This window comes from Doryrhamphus excisus, chromosome 22 (assembly GCF_030265055.1).
Source record: "Doryrhamphus excisus isolate RoL2022-K1 chromosome 22, RoL_Dexc_1.0, whole genome shotgun sequence".
In the NCBI taxonomy this organism is placed as follows: Eukaryota; Metazoa; Chordata; class Actinopteri; order Syngnathiformes; family Syngnathidae; genus Doryrhamphus; species Doryrhamphus excisus.
In genome coordinates, this window is record NC_080487.1 from 8981284 (window position 1) to 9001336 (window position 20053).

Below are 20053 nucleotides of genomic sequence, written 5' to 3' on the forward strand. Positions count from 1 at the left end.
ACTAGATGGCACTGCTTTTTCCCAGCAAAGCATGCAGCAAAATTTTACCTTTGATTATTTTCTGCAGTGTTGGTTCATTCATTCATTTTCTACCGCTTATCCTCACGAGGGCCGCGGGGGTGCTGAAGCCTATCCCAGCTGTCTTCGGGCAAGAGGCGGGGTACACCCTGGACTGGTGGCCAGCCAATCACAGGGCACATACAGTGAAGAAAATAAGTATTTGAACACCCTGCTATTTTGCTATTTCTCCCACTTAGAAATCATGGAGGGGTCTGAAATTTTCATCGTAGGTGCATGTCCACTGTGAGAGAGATAAACTAAAAAGAAAAATCCAGAAATCACAATGCATGATTTTTTTAACAATTTATTTGTGTGATACAGCTGCTAATAAGTATTTGAACACCTGAGAAAATGAATGTTAATATTTGGTACAGTAGCCTTTGTTTGCTATTACAGAGGTCAAACGTTTCCTGTAGTTTTTCACCAGGTTTGCACACACTGCAGGAGGGATCTTGGCCCACTCCTCCACACAGATCTTCTCTAGATCAGTCAGGTTTCTGGGCTGTCGCTGAGAAACACGGAGTTTGAGCTCCCTCCAAAGATTTTCGATTGGGTTCAGGTCTGGAGACTGGCTGGGCCATGCTAGAACCTTGATATGCTTCTTACGGAGCCACTCCTTGGTTTTCCTGGCTGTGTGCTTCGGGTCGTTGTCGTGTTGGAAGACCCAGCCACGACCCATCTTCAATGCTCTGACAGAGGGAAGGAGGTTGTTCCCCAAAATCTCACAATACACGGCCCCAGTCATCCTCTCTTTAATGCAGTGCACTCGTCCTGTCCCATGTGCAGAAAAACACCCCCAAAGCATGATGCTACCACCCCCATGCTTCACAGTAGGGATGGTGTTCTTCGGATTGTACTCTTCATTCTTCTTCCTCCAAACACGCTTATTGGAATTATGACCAAAAAGTTCTATTTTGGTCTCATCTGACCATAAAACTTTCTCCCATGACTCCTCTGTATCATCCAAATGGTCATATGCAAACTTAAGACGGGCCTTGACATGTGCTGGTTTAAGCAGGGGAACCTTTCGTGCCATGCATGATTTCACATCATGACGTCTTAGTGTATTACCTACAGTAACCTTGGAAACGGTGGTCCCAGCTCTTTTCAGGTCATTGACCAAGTCCTGTCGTGTAGTTCTGGGCTGATTCCTCACCTTTCTTAGAATCATTGAGACCCCACGAGGTGATATCTTGCATGGGGCTCCACTCCGATTGAGATTGACCGTCATGTTTAGCTTCTTCCATTTTCTAATGATAGCTCCAACAGTGGACCTTTTTTCACCAAGCTGCTTGGTAATTGCTCCGTAGCCCTTTCCAGCCTTGTGGAGGTGTACAATTTTGTCTCTGGTGTCTTTGGACAGCTCTTTGGTCTTCGCCATGTTACAAGTTAAAGTCTTACTGATTGTATGGGGTGGACAGGTGTCTTTATGCAGCTAACGACCTCAAACAGGTGCATCTGATTCAGGATGATACATGGAGTGCAGGTGGACTTCTAATGGGCAGACTAACAGGTCTTTCAGGGTCAGAATTCTAGATGATACACAGGTGTTCAAATACTTATTTGCAGCTGTATCACACAAATAAATTGTTAAAAAATCATGCATTGTGATTTCTGGATTTTTCTTTTTAGTTTATCTCTCTCACAGTGGACATGCACCTACGATGAAAATTTCAGACCCCTCCATGATTTCTAAGTGGGAGAAATAGCAAAATAGCAGGGTGTTCAAATACTTATTTTCTTCACTGTATAGACAAACAACCATTCACACTCACATTCATACCTATGGACAATTTGGAGTCGCCAATTAACTTAGCATGTTTTTGGAATGTGGGAGGAAACCGGAGTACCCGGAGAAAACTCACGCAAACTCCACACAGAGATGGCGAGGGTGGGATTGAACTCGGGTCTCTTAGCTGTGAGGCCTGCGCGCTAACCACTCGACCCTGACAAGAACATGGACAATAATAATAAAAATAGTCATCATCATTAACACAATTACACGGCCTACTGATAATAATAATAATGTGCTCCAGCTAAAACTCCACTCTGAATCCCTAACATCACTTCCTGTTTCTACTTCTGGAAAATATTTGTTGAAACACACACAAGCCCCTCCTTTTTTATGTCTTTAATGGCTTATTTTCGATTATTATATCTTCTATATTGGGTAAAGATGACTATAAGCATTTTAGCCTATTAACCAGTACAGAAAATGGATGGATGTTCCTTCAGAAGATGTACCGTAATAAAAATGCATGCTGAAATGTGAGATGTACTCCTATTGGAAAAAAAAGTATATTTTTGTGAGCGACTGTAGATCTGTGACAATTTGAAGGAAACCTCATATTGACTTATCTCTGTTGCAGTTTATACAGCAAAATGACAATTCCCATCACTGTTAGGCGTCATTACATCGACACCAGTATTGATTCACCTGGTCATTACAGAGAGTGGATGTGATAATGGAAGAAAATGTGGAGTTCGAAGCCGTAACCACAGACTTTCTACACGATTTTGAGTGTTTGGGTTAGACTTTTAGTTTTACTTATTCCAAAGAACATTTGTGAGGTGAAATACCATATATTATAATTTACCCCATACTTGAACATCTCAACGAGAGTTTAGTGACCTCAAAGCTATGCTGTTTCATAAACCCTTATCAAATCAAATCAAAGCCGATGTTTTCATGCTTTTTTTCCCCCTATAATAGATTTCAAATCTGGCTGAGCTGGATTTGTAAACCAAAGTCCCATTTCGCTTGGACTTCCCTTGGCCTGTGCTATCCCACAGCTGCATATTATGGACTGTTTTGGCAATGGTGCTGATGGTCTTGGCCCTGAGAGATGATTGATCTGACTGTTTTGAACCCATGAGTGAAAACAAGCCCAAGGGTGGCCGATTTTGAACGTGAGCTCTTTATTAAGCTCCTGGATACCATTTTGGGGAGTTAATGAAAAATTCCATGGAGATTCCATGGAGCATAAGCATTCTTAAAGAGCCGTGTAACACTTTTTTATGTCCCCCGGAGGTTCTTATCTACTGTAAACAGCAAGTGTTGAATGGACTGTATACTGCTGTAAAAATAATCAGTGAAATGGCCTATCAGTAGCGTGGATGATTTTGGATGTATGAGCCATAATCAAGCACTTTTTACAGGCTCTTATCCCGCAGATGATCATCTCAAAATGTGGTATTTTTTCTTTAGCCTTTAGCTTTCTGTGTGGCGTCAAATCGAACGAGAACACACGTAGTCATTGACCCGCCTGAAGCATATTGGAAGTCGTTGCCAAAGCATTGCAGGCCCTTTTTGTTAGTTATTGATATTCAGAGAAACCGATCACATTTCCCTACAATGGATTCCATTATTTATTCAACATCAGTCGCCTAGTTGGGGGTTTTATCATTCACAGTACCTGCTCCTCACTGGTAAGCTGCTGTACTTCTGTTGTTTACTTTGCTTATAACCGTCATGTTGTCATACTTTGGTACATTTTTGGTTTAGTTTGAGCATGCTGAACAAAGATACATTAAAGATCACTTTTGCATTACACATGTACAGGGTCAGGCAAAATGATCTGATACATTTGTAGGTTAAATAAAAGGCAAATAAAGTAAAGAAACAAAAAGTGTTTTTATTTTCGAAAAGTATATATAATGCCATTCTGTTTCATTATGTTTTAAAAATGAAATCAGTTCTGGCGGTCCAAGGTCAGCCGCTTGATTTTTGTTTAATGCAGATCCAGTAGCTCTGAAGTTGGTAACCCATAACAAGATGGTGTTTCCAGCTGGTACGGGATCATGTCTACCATGATTGAAGTGCAAACGGAACGCTCATTGTGTTGCAGTTACAGATTCCTTTGTTTTGATAAACATTTCCACTTTGAAAGTGCCATGCTCACCAGTCCAATTCATGGCATCAACTGAAAAAGAAAACAAAAACAATGGCATCATAAAGAAACAAAGCAAAATGGCATTATATGTACTTTTCGAAAATAAAAAACACTTTTTTGTTTCTTTATTTTATTTGCCTTTTATTTAACCTACAAATGTGTCAGATCATTTTGCCTGACCCTGTATACAGAAGGGCTGCACGGCGGACGAGTGGTTAGCACGTAGGCCTCACAGCTAGGAGACCTGAGGTCAATCCCACCCTCGGCCATCTCTGTGTGGAGTTTGCATTTTCTCCCTGTGCATGCGTGGGTTTTCTCCGGGTACTCCGGTTTCCTCCCACATTCCAAAAACATGCTAGGTTAATTGGCGACTCCAAATTGTCCATAGGTATGAATGTGAGTGTGAATGGTTGTTTGTCTATATGTGCCCTGTGATTGGCTGGCTGGCGACCAGTCCAGGGTGTACCCCGCCTCTCGCCTCTCTAAGACGCCTGAAAGAGGCTCCACTACCCCCCGCGACCCTCGTGAGGATAAGCAGTAGAAAATGAATGAATGAATGAATGTATGTATACAGAAGGATTCATACTTCCTACTTACTACGGAAATTCACTTATCACGGTCGGGTCTGCAAGTAGTTAACAGTGATAAATGAGGGATTACTGTGTATGATTATCAACATTCCCGATCCCGTCATCACTTTTATTGGACATAACAGATGGAACACATGTTCTGGCAATGAAGATTGTGCAATTTTACTTTGTTGCTACACCCTCTCTGTCACACACACACACACACACACACTCTGCTGTTGGTGTGTGTGTGTGTGTGTGTGTGTGTGTGTGTGTGAGTGTGTCCAACAACGTTAGGCAAGCTTTGCTGAGCTGTGACAGAGCATAAAATATAGAAACAACACGCTCGGCTTTGCATAAGACATTCATGTACATTTCTATTCTAAATCCTATTTCCTTCACTACGATGTTATTCGCCTTATTTTTCTTCGATGGTTTCACTTTGTCGGATTAAGCATCACAGAAACGGAATGAATGAATGAGTTTCAGTTTGTGTTTTCCTACATCTGCGGTCCATTGACTTATTGAAGTGTTAGTGTGGAATGCAAGGTGTGCCGCTGGTTAAGTTCACTCAGGAAAGCCGTCACAGGCAAGTACATAAACCATTTTTTCTCATGCATGTCTGCGTTTTAATAAATACAATCATCTATTTGCAGGATTTCATTTCCAGCCGAGACTGTTTACTGATGTTTTATGACTCCTCTTACCCACAACACCCTTCTCTTTAGTCGTTTAGTGTATGGTTTAGATACACATTGACACAGTTCAACCTGTATGAAAAGGAGTAGGAAGAATCTACACATATGTAGGAGCAGCATGATTTAATGCACGGTGTTGCTAATGGCCTTGGGAGAACCGAGCCCCAAAAGTCCCTCTGTTCTCTTCCCATAGTCGATCCCTGTGTCGCTTCTTCCTCAACATGATGGATGATTGCATTTATCGCCCCTCTACTCCATAGGCTTTCCTCTCCCTTTTAATTGGATTAAAACTGTCCAACACTGGACTGGAGCTGCATGGCTCCTAGCCGTGCTTATGTCTGAGTTATTTCAGTGTGTCCTCCCCTTGTTGGAAGCTGTCTTCTAAAGATGGGGTCAGAGAACATAGTTGGCATGCAGCCTATGCAGCGGTGTTTGCAAGACAAGATTAGGTTGTTGTGGAAATTTGTTGCGTTTGGTGATTACCATATTTTCTGGAGTATAAGTCACAAGGCCAAAAATGCATTATTAGGTAGAAAAAACATACATAAGTCGCACTGGAGTATAAGTCGCATTTTTTGCGGGTAATTTATTTTATAAACTACTTGACCAAAACAGACATTACGTCCTCTTGGAAGGCAAGCAATAACAATAATGAGTAATAACAATCTTATAATTATAATTATATATTATATATAAATTTTATATTATACTTAAATATAAATATATATATATATATATATATATATATATATATATATATATATATATATATATATATATATATATTTATATATATTATACTAAAACTGTTTATGTTCCATTAAGACTGGGCACCTTTTCTGTTATATATATTATATCTTATATATTTCTGTTTCTATATATTATTACATTATTACATATATATTATTACATATATATTACATTATATATGTGTGTGTGTGTAATAATGTAATATATGTGTGTGTGTGTGTATATATATATGTGTGTATATGTAATAATGGAATAATAATGGAATAATAATAACAATAAAAGAAAAGAGAACAGGCTGAATAGGTGTAAGATATGCTAACACAATGGTTATTCAGCTACACTAAAAATAAACATGAACAGAAAAGGTGTCCAGTTTTTATACAACAAACAGTTTTTTTGTTTATAAGTCACTCTGGAGTATAAGTCTCAGGAACAGCCAACCTATGAAAAAAAGTGCGACTTATAGTCCGGAAAATACAGTATTTAGTCAGTGATTGTAACGGTCTGAATTGTGTTAAAACACTTGCTGTAACTTAGTTCCCATCTTGCTAAAGGCTTTGCTGTGTTAGCATGGCTCCTGCTGAGGAGGCGCTTGAGTCGGTCACTAAAGACATCAGAAAGTGATGGCTGCGTCGTCTTTCTCCCTGACGCTGGAGCTTCCTGTCAGCTTTCTGCCATCGTGCTGTAAAACCCAGACAGTTTCCTCCGTGTATATATTCAAATATCCCAAGCTGTCTCCACTGCTGGCATATTCTCTCTGCAAAAATGAGCACCGGTCATGAAATATTCACTGAGGGCATCTCAGGAGGTCAGGTGCTTCTGTTCATCTATCTTCTTCCTTTGCCCTTTTCGGAATAGTATTTAGATTCTAGCGTTGTCCTCGTCAGTTAGTGCTAGTTGTTCAAATCATATGAATGATGATTGTGTTTTGAAGGTGTGTCACGCTACGGCTAAGGCCAGGTTTGGATCCCAAGATGCAGAGAGTCACCACTTAAGAACAAAAAAGTAGAGAGTCCACAAACACAACAAAAATATTCAGGGTGAGAGCCAAAAGGAAGAAGAACAAAAAATGAAAACAAAAATGACCATAGAGTAATAATAGCGAGAGCAAGGAGCAGTGAGTACGAGGACAATCTGGCACTGACTTGCTGCTATCCATGCGCTTAAAGGGATTATTTTCCTCATTTTCAGTCCTTTGTGTTGAGTTGTGGAGCAGCTACACTCATGATAACCCGCACAGAAAGCTTTCTAGATCTTCCAGAATCTGCACCTTTTTTCAGATGTATTTCCTTGGATTTCCAAAATGGTCTGTTTTTAATTTATTCCACCCACGGCCCACCTTGCAGCTTGTACCCGGGCATGCCCATATAAGGAAGTCCGGCTCGCTGTGATGTCACGGGGAGCAGGTGTTAGAAAAATTCTCTGAAACCGAGCGTTCAGAGCCATCCAAAACGTCTTCCAGAGTTCACTTCCAAATGCGGCAAACTCATTATTGAGGCATTATTGTTATTATTTAACACAATAATACAACATTTACAGGTCATTTACAGGAAAAAGCAAAGTAGCTCCCAGCTCCACCTCTGCAGGAACAGCGTGCACTGCAACGTAGAGACAGACAGTCGCTCTCAACGTGAATCTGAACACACTTCCAGCCAGGAGGTCTGATAATCACCACCTACATTGATGTCACTTATCTTTTTAGTAATATCTACATCAGCAGCCCTGTGCTGGCATTCAAACACAACCGTGGCAGTTCCAGTTTATCTCAGGAGTACCTCACTATATTGAAATGTGTCGTATCTGGAAATAATCTGCAATAATGTCAGAGCGGCATAAGTTGATGCCTCACACAGACTGATGCTAATCCCCGGCTGCTATTGTACACCTGCCCCTCGAGTAGTTTAACTTTGGGGAGCATTTAGTTCAAATGAGGCAGAGTGTAATGCATTAGTGACACATCTAGCCCAGAAAATGGTAATGGTTTTATTTCATTTGAACATGCATCAGATTACAATTGAGTGCATCCCATAATCAGTTCACAGTTCCACATGTCCAAAAGGAGTAGTAAGAAGCAAAGCTTATTAAATCCTACCCCTCCATCTGGTACTTTTACAATCAGTAACTGTTACATTTGTTCACTTCCTGTTTTCCTAACATAGTTTAAGTTTCTTTGTTTGTTTGTTTATTTTTTTGTAATTTTTTAAAATGTATTTATTTATTTTTTTGTCACGTACCAAAGTACGAGGTGATATGACCATCCAATGACATAATGGGTACCATAGTAACTGTCAATATAGTGATATATATATAGCACATCTAGCCCAGAATATTGTGGGATGATCATAATAATAATCATAATTATACATTTTATTTGTATAGCGCTTTTCTGAGTACTCAAAGACGCTTTACAATAGATAAAAAGAAATACAAATATTATATAATACAAATATTTATATATATTTATATAATAAAAATATTATATAGATATGGAATAGAAGTGGAGCTGCACTGAATAGCATACAGTAAAAGTTGATGTTTAAAGTATTTCACAATACATAATATTCATAGTTAATATTCAACACACATTTTCTCACAGAGATACGCCGTATGATTTGCGAGGGTTTTGGCAAATTTTTGTTTTTGTGGGGTTAAGCTATGGAATAGTCTGGGACTTGAACAGAAGCAATGTCAAGACATTGGCTGTTTCCAGTGTCTATACAAACAGAATGTATGTTACAATACAGAGACATTCATGTCTCACTGTGTTCATGTTGTGTGGATGATTAACTGTCACCTTGTGGTTTTCATTTTACCATTGCTGGTATTCACTGTATGTCCGATGTTGCCTACCATTGTAGTACTTGTATTACTAAAGTTGGTATTGGAAATCCCTTCACATGTGTAAATATTAGTAAATGCTGATGTATTATTAGGAAAGAAAAAGAAAAGAAGCAACTTTTGGTTTTCATTGAAGTACCCCAGGGGCTGCGCGCAGACCTCACAGCTAGGAGACCCGAGTTCAATTCCACCCTCGGCCATCTCTGGAGTTTGCATGTTCTCCCCGTGCATGCGTGGGTTTTCTCCGGGTACTCCGGTTTCCTCCCACATTCCAAAAACATGCTAGGTTAATTGGTGACTCCAAATTGTCCATAGGTATGAATGTGAGTGTGAATGGTTGTTTGTCTATATGTACCCTGTGATTGGCTGGCCACCAGTCCAGGGTGTACCTCGCCTCTCGCCCGAAGACAGCTGGGATAGGCTCCAGCATCCCCCGCGACCTTTGTTAGGATAAGCGGTAGAAAATGAATCCAAGAGATATTGGGGTGGTATTTAATAAGTTTTACTTCTTCCCACTCCATTTCGAGCTTTCAATGTGTTTTATATTATTTCTTCTTGCTCACAGACTATTGTGGACTTGATTGTGCTATTTTTGTATACATTCTGTTGTATGTTTTGCAACATGGCATTGTTTTTCTTGAAATAAATTACAAACAAACAAACAAAAAACAAAATAGAAAACTTGTTAAACATGGGATTCATAAATTGTTGTGGAAATGTGTTGTTTTGGAACCCAAAAAACTGGTCACAAGATGGACAGTCATAGTGAGACACTTACTGACAGCCTGTCAGGTTGTGTAATGTCGCTACACTGCTGAGTCATGTTTATTGTACGGCTTGGTTCAAACTGAAGACGATAAAGTGTCAAAGAAAGTCACAAAATGGAGTACACAATACACATTTCAGGTATCAGGGACTATACTATCGAGTAGAACTGAAACTGGACTGTAAATTAGAGTAGTCTGTGTGTAGCTTTAGTGTGAGTACAATCAATGAATTGTGCAACCACAAACTGCCGGGTGACAGTGCCAGTTTCCCAAAGACGGTGCTAAATGTGGGAGTACATGTTGGAATTAATGTTTTCCATTAATGAACCGCAACTCTCCACTGCTGGTAGCACTCATGCAGCCCCAGACCATGACGCCACCACCATGCTTGACTGTAGGAAAGACACGGTTATCTTATGACTTTACATTGCCAGCTATTAAGACACTAACGGCTGTGTGTTGAGTCATTTGGGGAGGATAGTAAATCTACAGTCCTTGTACTTTGCTCTTGAGTTTAGCCCAAAGTAGTTGTGGTGGTGTTAATATGTTGTGACACAGAGCCATCAATTTTCAGGATAGCACTCGTTTTTGTGTTAGATTAATAAAGTAAAAAGGTTCCTCAAGTAGCTGGCCATGCTCCCCCACCCCCCCAGGGCCCCCGGGCCCTGGGCCAAGCTTGGAAAGGCAGTGCTAATGACTGTCGCACAAAGGCCAAATGTCTCACAGTGAGGTGGGGAGAAGCTGGCGAGACTCGGCTCGCTTGATCTCGCAGCAGAGTTCAGTATGCAGAGCGAATCCGAGCAATCAGCAGCCCCCACGACCTCACTTAAGCATCGTGCACCCGCTGCCGTCTTCTCTTTGTAGTCTGGATGGAGTTGTCGATTTAATTTGCTTCAAACTTATTTTTTTCTGAGCCATGGATGCACTGATTACTTATTCAGACTATGCACTTTGCATTGAAACCCTCATTGCAAAAAGATCATTATCCTAAACGTGGAGCTGCTCTCTTTCTCTCTCTCTCTCTCTCTCTCTCTCTCTCTCTCTCTCTCTCTCTCTCTCTCTCTCTCTCTCTCTCTCTCTCTCTCGCTCTCTACGCTGTCTCTCTACTGTAAGCTGTTGGCCGTTTGCCCCGGTGTGCGACACCGAGGAACCGAGGAGCTGAAGTGGGCACTTTTAGAGCAGTTTGATTGAACACAGGGCCAAGGACAAAAGGCGCAAGCGAGCACGGGTCTCTGAGTGAGTGGCGACACACAGACAGAATATTTTTTTAAGTAGCATCCTGGGATCACAGGCCAGACTTCCTTCGCGTCCCCTATCGGTGTACCCTTATAATGAGATAATCAAGTGGGTTATTTGAAATATCCTCCAGAGGATGATCAATTCATTGTGAAAGCCCTTTGACGTGTGCTGCAGACAAATGATAAATTTGCCATCCCCTTCGCTCCGGTGCCAACCAAATCAATTGATTTGACAAGCTCTCCATGCGGCTGACACCACGACTTTGCCGTTTTACTGTAGATGAAACAGCCTGACGGTTATGGAAATGGCCAAAGGGAAGGAGCTGTCATCAAAAATGAGATGCTGACGCCGGTTGTTGTGATGGCTGTTGCAGGTCCTGACAGACAGACCGGAGGGACATTTTCTTTGGAGAACTTGGCAAGCATGTGTCACCGATGCTAATGTCAGACAAACTTTGGCATCGCAGTATTTCCTTATTACCCAAGACTGATTGACGTCCCTTGTAATCGAATTATTAACCACAAATTGCGCCTTATTCCCCACATTGTTTACAGCTTGTAGATTGTAGTCATTGGTAGCCTTCTCCCTCTCTCTTGGGAGCCGCCCTTAGGTTGGAGTGCTGACTTCAGCCCCTGAGAATAAATGCTCTGCTAATGGCTACTGACATAAAGCACTGAAACCTCTACCTTGTGCTTTTATTGTCCTCGGGCTAAAGGATGAGGGTACAGACCAACCTCAGCACAAAAGTAAAGTGTATGGCTATTCTGTATCTACAAATAGATACAAGTGTACTACCATAATTTTTTCCCCTCCATGCTATGCAGAAATACCCGCTAGCATCTCTAATCAGCACTAAGTAACAGTTGTGGCTGTAGGCAACCCATTTGAAGAGGGTCAGTATCCAATGGCTTTATTCACCTCTGCCTTTTATTATATGTGATGACTAGGGCTGGGTTAAACGATTATTTCTGTAATCGATTAATCTAGAAAATAGTTTTTCGATGCATCGATTAATCCCTGAAAGTCCACGATTAGTCCCTGAAAACGTAAAGCACAACCACATGCACAGGTTAATAAAAATATATATTTGTAATAGGGCTGGGTTAAACGATTATTTCTGTAATCGATTAATCTAGAAAATAGTTTTTCGATGCATCGATTAATCCCTGAAAGTCCATGATTAGTCCCTATAAACGTAAAGCACAACCACATGCACAGGTTAATAAAAATATATATTTGTAATAGGGCTGGGTTAAACGATTATTTCTGTAATCGATTAATCTAGAAAATAGTTTTTCGATGCATCGATTAATCCCTGAAAGTCCACGATTAGTCCCTGAAAACGTAAAGCACAACCACATGCACAGGTTAATAAAAATATATATTTGTAATAGGGCTGGGTTAAACGATTATTTCTGTAATCGATTAATCTAGAAAATAGTTTTTCGAAGCATTGATTAATCCCTGAAAGTCCCTGATTAGTCCCTGAAAAGATAATCCACAACCACATGCACAGGTTGATAAAAATATATATTTCTAAATGATCTGCCCATATCAATAAAGTATAATAACATGAATAATACTAATAACAATAATAATAATAATAGAAATAAAACTAACTATAGCGTGTATTTGAGGAGTGTGTGTCTGTGTCAGTTTTAAAAAAGTGTCAGCAAGACATGAGTGTGTGAGGAGTGTGTTTTTGTGTGGGCACATGCTCTGTGTGCAAAGCTGGAGCACAAGTTACGTGGCGGTTTGGATGAATGACGGGGTTAATCATTGCAAACAAGGAAATATAGAAAGTTGAAAACTTACGGCGTCTTCTCCTCATAAACAGCTCCCGGGTGCTTCCTCAATAGGTGCTGGTGCCATCTCAATTTTGCGTAGGTAACAAACCACCACATCATTACCTTTTGGCGTGAAGTATTCCCATACTTTGGATACTATGTTGCGCCATCTTGAATCAGTCATTGTATGGCATATCACCTCATACTTCGGTACGTGACAAAGTAAAAAAATAAATAAATGAATAAATAAATACAAAATTAATCAAATAACTTAACAATATTAGGAAAGCAGAAAGTGAACAAATGTATACATATTTATATAAAATTTAAATATTTTATTATATAATTTTATTTCTTTTTCTCTACTGTAAAGCGTCTTTGAGTACTCTGAAAAGTGCTATACAAATCAAATTAATTATTATCATTATTATTATTGTAGGAATTATAGGAAAGTAGGAAGTGAACAAATGTAAGAGTTTGTAATGTACTGATTGTAAAAGTACCAGATGGAGGGGTAGGATTTAATAAGCTTTGCTTCTCCCTACTCCTTTTGGACATGTGGAACTGTGAACTGATTATGGGATGCACTCAATTGTAATCTGATGCATGTTCAAATGAAATAAAACCATTACCATTACCATCTTTTCTTCTGGCCGGACTCTCTGAAACTTATTGACGCGGCCGCCGCCATGTTTTGATTCTGAGTAATGGTGTGGCGTTCGTGAACGAACGGGTCAAAAGAGCTAGTTCTTTTTTGCGAATGAATGAACCGCCCATATAACACCCGTTCAGTCCGCCGGCTGTTTTGTTCATGACCGACACAGCACTAGTTGGTGAGCTGTTGAGTCGGAACGATCGTGAACATGAGTGAACGGACTGACGACTGATCACGACTGCCCGGATCTATGCACAGGGGGAGATCACAGGCTAACGACCAACTGACCGAAATGAACGGCTATTTTTACTGAATGAAGCGGAGTGAAGGTGCATCGACATGCAGTTCTTGTGTCGACATATTTTTTGTGTCTATGTTATCGATGACGTCGACACGTCGTCCCTAGTGATGACATCCCGAAGTCATATTGCAGACATCATCTCGATGGTAGGAGTCAATGTGAAGAACTACCCACAATACCTTGTTGTGTGTTCATGACTATCTTCCGTCCCCTGCTCTTCATGCTGCCTTTTTTTGTCACTAATCATACAGTGATTGTATATGGATTTACTGCCCTCGGTGCCCTCTGCAAGGAGATTTAATGTTACCTCCTCTGAGCTGGGCAATCTTTTGCTTTCACACTCCATTTTTCTTTTCTCATTTTGTCTCTTCCCTCTTCATGCAATCTCAGATGGCTTTTGTCCACTCTTCCTTCAGATAATCACCGCTATCTCACTAGAAGCAAGCGTTTCTTCTCTCCGTACTTCATTTTAATCACACCTGTCTCCGCCATCTCAATTGTATATTCCTTGTACTTGTTTCAGCAATCGTTCTCCACTATTGCTTGACACCATGTCGGAAATAAGGGTTACAAAAGGAGTTCATGTCTCTAATGCAGCAATCTACTCTAAAGGACGATTATTGGACTCCTAGATAGCAGTGCGGACCAAGGCTAAAACTAAACTACAACTGAAGTAACTCACGCTGTACACGGAAACACATGAGGGGTTGAACAGCAGGGCAATTTCACCATCGAACATGTCGGGTTCCCACTTATCATTGTCGGAGTTGTCAGAGGGCTTTTCAGGAATGAAAGCTCAGATATCAGTTAAAGCAGATACCAAACATCAACAATCCATTCACATATGGTGGCGCTGGTTACACACGGCGTGTTCACCAGCTTTCATCCATCGCTCTCATGCCGCTTGCAATTTCACGTTGAACTTCCTGTTTACACCAATGTCCAGCTGCATGCTGTATTTTTCCGATTGGTCGACAGTCACTCCTGTTTGGTGCCCCTGTAATATAATGGTTGGGGGAGCCCAGATTTCTTGAATTAGTTCTTACTGCTTATTTTTTTGGTCTTTTGCAGCCACTCTCACTCTCCTGGCTCCATGGCCGCTGCAGTCCGAGGCAGTGAATGGTCATGTGGACGCTGCACCTTCTTAAATGTCGGCGGAGCACCTCGCTGTTCCATCTGTGAGGCCCCTCGCCAAAAACCTGACCTCAACCAGATCCTTCGCCTGAGCAGCAGCGAGGAGCACCGTTGGGCTTGCCCCCGCTGTACCCTCAACAATCCTCAGGGATCGAAAGCCTGCTCCGTCTGCGGGTTCGGACCGTCCTCCACCACCCCGGCCCCTGCCATCACAACCGTCGCTGCCACGTCAAACGGTCTCCCGCCTGCTCCTACGGAACCCCCAACGCTGAACGTCAAGCCCACGGTGCTTTCAGAACCCCAAGGACAGGTTTCGTTGAAAGACGACATGTTGAGACGTTCGGAGAGCAATGGAGAGGTGGGCGTGTCAGATGTGCAGCATCTGGGTTGGGCTTGCCCTCGCTGCACACTTCTCAACACACCTGTTGCACTCTCGTGCTCAGCCTGCGGTGGGCCCAGAAAACTATCGCTACCCAAAATCCCCCCTGAGGCTCTGGTGGTGCCTGAGGTGCGCACACCCGTACTGGGGTTCCCCGTGGGCTCAGCAGGGACAGCGCCACTAGTCATTGACTTAACAGATGATTCGCCTCCAGCTCCTCCCTGCGACCCCCAAGAACCTCCCCATGTGTCCTCACAGCCCCTCTCTTCTGCGTTTAGTGCTTTTACTTCCCTCCAGAATAACCCCGTGCCACGAAGTCGTAGAGAAGTGCCCCCTACGGGGAGGCCACCAAACCCAGGTAACAACACGCCGAGTCCCACCTCACCTTCAAGCACGGGTGTCCCCCTACAGCCTGGCCCACAACGTCCTTCCAAACCCAAACACGCCCAACCACAAGAGCCCTCATACCCTAGTAAGCGCCTCAGTATTTTAGAAGAAGACCCCGAAAATCATCCAGTCCCCACATGGAAGTGCCCGGGCTGCTCTTTGGCTAACCCAGGCGGCCTGTCTAAGTGTGACACCTGTCGATCATCACGGGCTGGTGCTGACTTAATCGATTTGGGTTGCGAGACCGTACGCTTCACCCCGGCAAGCCCCTCTAGCCCAGACTTCAGCACCTGGGCTTGCTCTAAGTGCACCCTGCGAAATCCCACAGGTGCTCCAAAGTGCTCAGCCTGTGGTTCTTCCAAACTGCATGGCTTCCAGGAGCAGCAGGCCCCCCTACCACGTTGCTGCTCACACTGTGGCCAGGTCCCATCAGGGTCTGGCACAGCATGCTCCTGTAATCCCACCTCTTCTTCATCCTCATCGGGTCATAAAACACGGAAACAGGGCAGAGGTTTCCCGTCCTCGGCTTCTTCCACTTCCTCCTTGGAGAGGGCAGGACAGTGGAGTTGCCCAGCGTGCACGCTGCTCAATGACGTCAAGGCCAAGAACTGTGCGGCATGCCACACACCCCAGCAGTACCTTACCCTTCGCAAGGTGGTCAAGCCTCTGAAGAGGAGGGAAAGCATGCACGTCGAGGCTCGTCGGCGAAATGATGAAGGTGAAGCCAAGGAGCTTTGGGAGAACATTGTCAGCTTCTGCAGAGAGGTAAGAGGAAATATCAACTAGGGATCGACTGATATGAGTTTTTTCGGGCCGATACCATTTTTTTTTCCATCACCCTTAGCCGATGGCCGATTTTGCTTGGGCTGATATTTGTGGCCGATACTGCTTTTGCTCCCTCAATTTACATGAAAAAATGACAATGATAACAAATATTACAGGTCTCAAGTTTAAAGAAATATTTATTGAAATGTAAACACTGAACACAGTAGGATTCAGCTTTCTTAAGCACACATTTAAACGGCATTATCAACTTTAAATGAATAAATATTCAACCATGTGCAAAATGTGCGATGTGATGACTGCTCCTCCGAAGTGAGACGCGGGCAGGGTCCTCCGGCAACATAAAGCTGCCCGGCGGATGCCTGTCTGTAAATCATGCGGCAGAAAAATACATCGGCAAACCCACGCTCGTATCGGCCGATACCGATTCAAGTAAAGAACGCAAATATCGGCCCGATATATCAGCCGGCCGATGTATCGGTCGATCCTTAATATCAACTGTTGCCCCCTGCTGGGACAGAAATACATTACTTACTTGTCTGAAATTCACACACAAAATGCCTAAGACTTTGATGTAGGGCTCCCGTGGAAAAAAAAAAGACATCTTTAGATGTCTTTGGCAGTCAACGTTACTTCTTGAAAAGACGTCTTTGGCAGCGAATGAGTTAAAGTGATCCCTCAACACCCTTCACATCCACCCTCATCCTCAACCGGCCCCCTCCCTGCACTTGTTCACATTAACTATATGCACTCTTCACCCTCTCCATATAAAATCAGTCAATCCCCCCATGTCATAGTGTTTTATGCCTGACTGCATGTGTGTGAACATGCGAATGCCCTATTTTTAGCCGTGGAGCTTGAGAACGGGGCAGAAATGATCCCCTTCCCTATGGTGATCACTAACTGTATTATCTGGAGCTGCTCAGATTTTTGTGCTAGGGAAGGCGGGTAGTTCATCCCAGTCAGCCAGCATGTAAACAGATAATACAGACAAATAATATATAATAATAGTTAATAATAATCTCTTCAACGGATATGGACATCTATCTCACTCAGTATGTTATAACGGAGGGGTTTTGCCACAGTGGTTTAGTGTAATTTACTCATTCCTCTGTGAGTAGCTACTTGTCTGAAGGCAAAGAAGCAAAGCAAATGAATTTAAGTATGCAACCCCAACATAATTTCATAAGCTGTAATCATTTTATTCTGCGATAAAATGTGTACGAGAAGTGCACAAAAGTCTTGAAATGCAACTGGGATTTCTTCTTCGCCTTTTTTCATAATGAAGGTACAATTCTCGCATAGTGACTGACCAACTTAAGAATTTATTTCCCTTCTATAGCTCACTTGGTGTAGAACAGGGGTCGGCAACCTTTCCTATCAAAAGAGCCTATTTAACCCCAAGGAGCCGCAAAACATACAGTAATTAAAAAACAATATCTTATAAACTTTGGAAAGTTTGAATCTTTCTTAATTTGACCATTTTTAACAGCAGAATACAACAAATAGAAGTGCAGTGTGCGTGTGTAATGGACGTCAATGACAGTATCATCTTGGTTACCTGACGCCTGAAGAAATGTGCAGCGACTAGGGGTGTGTATTGGCAAGAATCTGGCGATACGATATGTATCACTAGGCTCATGATACGATATATCATGATACTGTTAACATACACAATATTTTTTTTGTTTTTCTTGTACTTAAATATTATTTCCTGGAAAAACTGGATTACACCAGCAATATGCACTTACTAAACAAATTTTTATTCCATTAGAACAGTATGTTATGCAGTATCACAAACTTTACTCTGTAAAAACTTAAAGTGTAGCATTTGGATAAATAAAGCTTTAACATCCAGCTTTAAATTTACAAAAAATACCATAAAAAACAAATAAATTAAATTATGTCTCAAGATCCTGCTCAAATGTTCACATTCTATTAGCTGTGAAAAAATGCAGAGTATACAGCCCCTGACTTATCCACCATCAGAACTGTATTTTTGTGGAACAAAGTAACTAACATCAGTAAAAAGTCATTTTAGGATGCTTGAAATAACCATTATTGAACAAAATAGTGATATCAATTTGAAAAACAAAATCCCTGCAATATCACAGTACTACTTTTGTCGTATACAAAAGGACCTTCACATTGTTAGCTAGCGGCAGGTCCTCATGGTGTCTTGCAGATTTGTCGTGTTTCCCGAATACTTTATTCGGGCACGACACATTTTACAATTTCTGCACACCCTACTTTGTGTAGAAATCCAAAATGTGTCCACACGTCAGCCTTGTACGCCACAGGGGCCGCTGTTATGTGCTGGCATTCTGCCATGTTGAACTGTGTTTATGTGTGAGGACGTTTCACTCGTCAATCTCGTTCAACGTCCTTGCCTAATTGACTACGTAGTAAGTGCTGCCACCTAACGATCGGAGGTTTAAATTCAAATCAGAAATGAACCTTTGCCGTGTCTGCACTTGAATAAATACCATATCCAGTCTATGATAAATGCCTAAAATATCCATATCATACTTTTTAATATCGATACAGTATCGTGGAACCAAGTATTGCGATATATGTCGCCGAAACAATATTTTCTTACACCCTAGCAGCGACGTGCTCACATCCAGAGCAAATTGCGAGTTTCCCATGATTTTGATTGACTGCCAGATTTAGAGGGAACTTTGGGGTGTCAAAGTAGTTCAGAGGAGGAAAAGCGGAGTTGATAGAGAACTCTTGCTATTATCGGATCTTGCTAATATTGAAGATAAATATACATAAATAAATGTGTAAATTAAATGTAACTTAAATGTTAACTTTGGTGCCAACAAGTCCGGGTGTTAAACACCCACAACAAAGAGGCTGAAGAGCCACATGCGGCTCTGGAGCCGTGGGTTGCTGACCCCTGGTCTTGAACGTCCTCCAGTGAAATGGTTGGCCAAAAGTGATTATTTCCAAGCACTGTACTGTGTGTATTGTTGCATACATTTCCCCTATGAATCTCTTGCAATTCACTAAGGTGTTGAGAAGTCCTTTTTGTTGTGCGTTAAACAAGTGTGACACTGTGAAATCTGCTTCTTTGCATTTTCCTTGGCACGTTTCTGGAGACGAGCGGGGTTGTCTGCACCGCGTATATTTGGCTACAAGCTTTCCACCATTTAAATAGGGGTCCTTGTATGCTTGCCAGGTTTGCGTACTCTGGGAGCTGTCAGGAAGGCTGCAGTCTATGGTTTGCAGGCTGGCACGTGTCCACTGTTATGAAGGCAGGGAATCGCACTTAGTAGACAGCAACAGATCAGACACTGAATCACTGGAAAATATCTGCAGTGTGTGCAGCCTGTATACCAGTAACACAAGGTAGAAATTCAGTTTGGAGTAGCGTTCTGAGATCGAGGACTGTACGCAGAACAAGGGTCACAATTTTATTTGAATGACTTGAGCCAAAAGCTGTAGTTCTGCATGTTTTTCTTTACAGATTTTAAACCTTGATGTGCTTCTACCTTCATTTTTCTGCCTTTTTGTATTGAGTTGTGGACATATATAGAGCTGCTTCATACAATAACCTGCACAGAAAGCTTTCTAGAGCTTCCAGAGTCCGCACCTAGTCCTTTGCTTTCCACTTAGCCCTGCCAACACGGCGAAATCTTCACATTGCAGCAGAACAGGGGAGAGAAAGTCTACAGCTTGTATTCGGGAACGCCCATATAAGGAAGTATGGCTCACTGTGACATCACAGGGAAAAACAGTGAAACCGATCATTCAGAACCATCCCAAACTTTTTTCAGGGCTCACTTCCAAATGTGGAAACCTCATTAT

At 41.9% G+C, this 20053-nt stretch overlaps 1 protein-coding gene across 4 annotated transcripts in view; it reads left to right on the plus strand.

Annotated features, from left to right (window-relative positions):
- capn15 (calpain 15) overlaps window positions 1-20053 on the plus strand; it is a 39460-nt gene that overhangs the window by 4217 nt on the left and 15190 nt on the right. For all 4 annotated transcript variants that reach the window (XM_058061792.1, XM_058061793.1, XM_058061794.1 and 1 more), the window contains exon 2: window positions 14629-16222. In XM_058061792.1, coding sequence (XP_057917775.1) covers window positions 14629-16222 — 1594 coding nt within the window. The remainder of the gene's footprint in view (window positions 1-14628; window positions 16223-20053) is intronic.